Source organism: Panicum virgatum, chromosome 9N (assembly GCF_016808335.1).
Source record: "Panicum virgatum strain AP13 chromosome 9N, P.virgatum_v5, whole genome shotgun sequence".
NCBI lineage: Eukaryota > Viridiplantae > Streptophyta > Magnoliopsida > Poales > Poaceae > Panicum > Panicum virgatum.
In genome coordinates this window covers 32,776,594-32,781,738 of record NC_053153.1, presented here as the reverse complement: position 1 = coordinate 32,781,738, position 5,145 = coordinate 32,776,594, and the positions used below count along the sequence as shown (strand labels likewise).

Below are 5,145 nucleotides of genomic sequence, written 5' to 3'. Positions count from 1 at the left end.
ATTATTTTGACACCCTTCAGTTCCAGAAGAACACTCTTTTCAATATATAGAAACCCTCTAGAAGAAAAAAAACTTTATTTCAGAAAATGTATATGTCGGTAACCTCGACCCTGCGGTGATGACACTGCCTTTCGGGGGGACACGGTGCTGTACAAGTATGTCACCAATAGGCCAGTCGCAACACCAACAATTACGATTGATAGGAACACAGCACTTGGCACAAACAACATGCTCATTGATATGCTCTCAGTGCAACAACGGCCATGCTGACTATGCCAAATGCTGTGTTCGTATTAACAGCAAGTGCTGGTGTTGCGACCAGCCCATTAGTGGCGTCCTTATAACACATCGTGTATCCCTGAAATGTAGTGCCATCACCGTTGAATAGAGATTAACGACGTATACTTATTTTGAAATAAAGTTTTTTTAAGCTTCTAGATGGTTTCAGTGTGAGCATGAACGAATACATCACTAGAGTGTCAAAATAATCCATTGATAATACAAAAAATTCTAATATACTCATTTCATGAATTCATTCATTAATACAAAAATCAACTATCCACAATATGGTCATATATACAAGTAAATCACATGAAGTGTCTACACTCATTCTAAAAATTTCTACTATCCACATACTCGTCTAAATCTAAAAGAAAATCACACCTACATATGCAATCTAAATGTCCAAGAAATGAACTACACATTTTCTCCATTTCTAAAGCATGAAATGAGCTACACAAGCAATAGAAGAAGAGAAAAACAAGCCCCAAATCTTTAGCGCCGATGGATGGACGGGGGAATCAAAGATCTTCACAAATGTGGTGAAGAAATGAGCAAGAACTCCCCTCTCCCGAGCCAAGAACAGCAAGAACAAGTGAGCTGAATGGCTCGGGCGGGGGGAGAGGGAAGGGGATAAGGGGCCAAGGAGTTTTGTCCTGGTTGAAGGCACCAACCGGGACAAAAGGGGGGCCTTTCATCCCGGTTGGTGGCTCCAACCGGGGCAAAAGGCTGCGCGGGCCTTTTGTCCCGGTTGGAGCCACCAACCGGGATAAAAGACCACCTTTTTGTCCCGGTCGGGATGAAAGGCCCCCCTTTTGTCCCGGTTGGTGCCTCCAACAGGGACAAAAGGCCCCTGCCCCCCCCCCCTGGCCCGGCTAGCCGTTGGACCCGGGACAAAAGCCACCTATTGTCCCGGGCCCAAAAGCAGCCGCAACAAATGGCCTGAAACAAAGGCCTGTTCTGTAGTAGTGCTCGATTGAAGTTAGAGATCGATAAGCCGGGAAAATTTTGATCTGTCACATAGTCATGAGTGACAAAAACTGCACCAGTCAAGTGCACACTTGCTATCACGTTAAATGAAATCAACAACATTATTGCTAGATAAATCGATTTAAATTGGTGTGTTATGAAATTAATATGTTGTGGTACCTTTCAGATTCTAACTTGGGTCAGCGCCCATGCCTTGTGGCGTGGTTGCACACTACATTACATTGTTTTCTTATCATGGTTTCTAGAAGTAATACTAGATGTGTGTTCGGTGGTAGTATAGAAACTGATTACCGTGCTCAAGTTAATTGATTACCAAGTATGTACACGGTACACCTGACCGTATTACTATACTTGCATGTACAGTACAGTACTGCACTACACAACAAATATCCAATTACTTTGCTCCATCACATTTTACTGGTAAGTTTGCACGCATGCACTGACTGCTTCACCCAGCGTAAAAGCATGTGGAAATGCATCTGTCTTCATTTGAAGTAAGCAGTTTTAGCAAATGTTTGCATCATGGTGTACCGTGTACACATGCAAAGGGTCATAATATAATATTATGATTCGAACCGCTGTTGATGCAGCCGCATTCATATTGTGCAATACTCAGAATTCAGGACGGTTTAGGATTTTATTAGTTAGTCAAACTTCTTTGACTTGATGCAATACTATTTATACTATATAAAAAGTCAAATAGATTGTTTGTTTGATGTGTACTAGATTCGTGCACCGCCGTGTCACTAGTGACGCGTCTCCATAGGACGGGCGCTAGTATTATATTGATGGTTATCCCTGTCAATATTGGCCTTTTTAGCATATAATGAAGTGATGATAAGGCTAAAAGAAAATATTAGGATACCCGGCTTTGATCTAGATCCACTGGTTAAGAAAAGTGACGATTTGCACACACAATTGCAAGATCAAAGATTATTTGCAAGATAATATGTGGAGTACCGGCACTGTTCTAGATGCGCCTCCATTGCCATAGGCAGATCCCATCGGCTGCTTGCCTTGTCGTATTTTCTGCGAGAGCACCGCCGTCCGATTGACGCGCCTGCGGGTACCATAAGAATACGATCACATGCTTACCTAATCAATCGACTCAGCCGCAATTAACTCAGATTCCATTAGCAAAAAATTAAAGGACCCACAGTCCACACACTGAAGTCCCTATAAATAAAGATACAAAATGGCAGCTAGCTAGCCAGCGTACTAGAGTATACGTTGGTTATATATAGCAGCTAGCTAGCATGCATTACATTATTGCTGACAAGGCCACGGTTAACTTATTCCTCTGCTTATAGGAGTTTCGCTTTAGACTTTGCCCTTGCTCTTGGTGGACAATCATAGTATTAAGGTCCTCCCGTGTGTTTTCTTAATCACACTTGCACGCACTAATTGTTTATTCGTTAACTCCATCTTAATAACCTAGCTACTCGGTTTTGGCTCTTGGCGCACAATAACCTCATGCAGAAATGTCCTGTACGCGCACACTAGCCGCGTATAATTAACGCGCGTCGATTTGTGCCTATATATGTGTTCAGGGGAGAGAGGAGGGCCAAAGCACGAACCTGAAGCTTTAGTTAGTCATTGCGGCCACAGGCAAGCAGCAGTAAACTCCTCCCTCACAACTGAGCCCAATCACTTGGATTAATCTGCCTTCCATTTCTGCTTTGATCCTTCCCCAAGCTCGCATGGCTCCCTCCACCTCCCTTGGCAAGATCTCGCTCCCGAGGCAGCAGCGCCGCCTCCTCCAACCTCTCAGCTCTCCAAAGCACAAGCGCGTTGCCGCCACACCCCCAGCTGTGTTGCTTCAAGAATTGTTCGGGGATGCTCAGGCAGCTCAGCCTCCCAAGACGAGACGCGCCTCCGACGAGACTCTAGCCGTTCACGCTGGGGAGAAGCTCGGGAGGGGCGCGGACGAGGCCGCCACGGACTCGATCGCGACGCCAATTGTGAGCGGCACAACGCACTGGTTCAAGAGCTCCGAGGACCTCATCGCCTTCAAGGAAGGCCGGCGCCATAGCCACGAGTACGGCCGGTACAGCAACCCGACGGTGAAGGTCTTGGAGGACAAGATCAGCGCGCTGGAGAGAGCCGAGGCGACCCTAGTAACGTCGTCAGGCATGAACGCTATCGTGGCAACTCTGCTCGCGCTCGTGCCGCCGGGCGGCCACATCGTGACGACCACTGACTGCTACAGCGAGGCGCGCGCCTTCATCGGCGATAGGCTCTCCAAGATGGGCATCAGGTCCACATTCGTCGACCTCGACGACATGGAGTCGCTACTGGCCGTCCTGGACAAGAAGGATGTGACTCTCTTCTACGCCGACTCCCCAACAAACCCGCTGCTCAAGTGCGTGGACATCAGGCTGGTTGCGGAGTTGTGCCACCGGAAGGGTGCCCTTGTGTGCATCGATAGCCCGCTCGCGTCGCCCATCAACCAGAAGCCCCTCACCCTCGGTGCCGACATCGTCGTGCACTCCGCTACAAAGTACATGGCCGGGCACCACGATGTCATTGCCGGATGCGTTAGCGGCTCGGAGGCACTCATCTCCAAAATACGGGCATGGCACCACGACCTTGGCGGCGCTATCAGTCCGGTACGTGTTCATCTCAACATGAGGATTATTGAAAATAATCCCGTTGATTTTTCTCAAAATGGTTGTACTGATATCTACTCTTAAATTATGCAGAACGCGGCTTACATGATCATACGCGGGCTTAAGACGATGGCCCTTCGTGTTGAGGCACATAACCGTACGGCACTGCAGATGGCACGCCTCCTGGAGTGCCACCCGAAGATTGAACGGGTGCACTATCCTGGGCTTGAGGGCAACCCATGGCACCAAGTCGCCAAGAGTCAGATGACCGGGTATGGTGGCGTTGTCAGCTTCGAGGTCAAATCAGATCTCTGCAGCACCATGAGGTTCGTCGATGCACTGGAAATCCCCTTGATCGCAACATCGCTTGGCGGTTGTGAGAGCCTGGTACAGCAGCCAGCGGTCATGTCATTCTGGGGAAAGAGTGATGAGGAGAAGGCCAGGAACGGGATCAAGGACAACCTGGTGAGGTTCAGTTTCGGGATCGAGAAGTTTGAGGATTTGAGGGACGACGTTCTCCAAGCATTGGAAAAGATTTAGGACAGAAGCATGAAGTACAAATTTATAGGTTTTGGACAGACCTAGCTAGCTATAGAAACTGTTAGAGTATATCAGGCAACTCCGGATATGGTTAGTTTAGAATTGATGGTAATCCCGGGATAACCTTTCTTATCTCTAGGAGAGGTAAGTAACCTTTCTTATCTCTTCTTATCTCTAGGAGAGGCTACTTGTCCTCCAAGTCATGTACTCATATATATACCGCCAAAGGGACTCAATGCAATACATCGACCACATTATACGCATCCTACCTTCCTAAATGGTATCACGAGTTAGGATTTCGACCTAGACTTTCACTTCCTCAGACGCCGCTGCCCCGCCCCAGGGAGATCGATCTCCGCCCGGGGCAGCGCCCTCGTAGGATGCGCCGTGGATCCCTCTGATCCGTGGCGCCCGTCGTGGTTAAGCAGAGAAGATGGACCTACCTTCCGTGGTGTTTCGATCTCGTCGGCTGCCTCGTCGCCCCTTCCCCGTCGTCTCCTCCCATGCGCCGCCGCCCCTCCCTCCTCCTGCGCCTCCCCTACCGCTGCCTGGTGAGGGGCGCCTGGCTGCTGCTTGTTGGAGTCGCCGGGGTCGAGCCGGGCTGCTGCGCCACCGGTTGCCGACGGCGCCCTCCGTCGTGATCCATCACCGGGATGGGCTGCGCGGGTCACCCTCGCCCCGCCCTGGCCTCCATGCACCTCCACCGCGTCGCTTCACCACCGTTGGC

The 5,145-nt window shown here is 49.3% G+C and overlaps 1 protein-coding gene across 1 annotated transcript; it reads left to right on the top strand.

The window, feature by feature from the left end:
- Nucleotides 1-2,855: 2,855 nt before the first annotated feature.
- LOC120691777 (cystathionine gamma-synthase 1, chloroplastic-like) lies at nucleotides 2,856-4,681 on the top strand. Its single transcript, XM_039974969.1, has 2 exons — nucleotides 2,856-3,878; nucleotides 3,972-4,681. Exons 1-2 carry the CDS (start codon nucleotides 2,970-2,972, stop codon nucleotides 4,416-4,418), a joined length of 1,356 nt encoding a protein of 451 aa, XP_039830903.1. The 5' UTR covers nucleotides 2,856-2,969; the 3' UTR covers nucleotides 4,419-4,681.
- The last annotated feature ends 464 nt before the right edge of the window (nucleotides 4,682-5,145 follow it).

Coding starts and splice junctions, on each gene's coding strand:
- LOC120691777 (XM_039974969.1), top strand. CDS start 2,970: ATGGCTCCCTCCACCTCCCTTGGCAAGATCTCGCTCCCGAGGCAGCAG. Junction 3,879..3,971: donor TTGGCGGCGCTATCAGTCCG/GTACGTGTTCAT, acceptor TAAATTATGCAG/AACGCGGCTTACATGATCAT.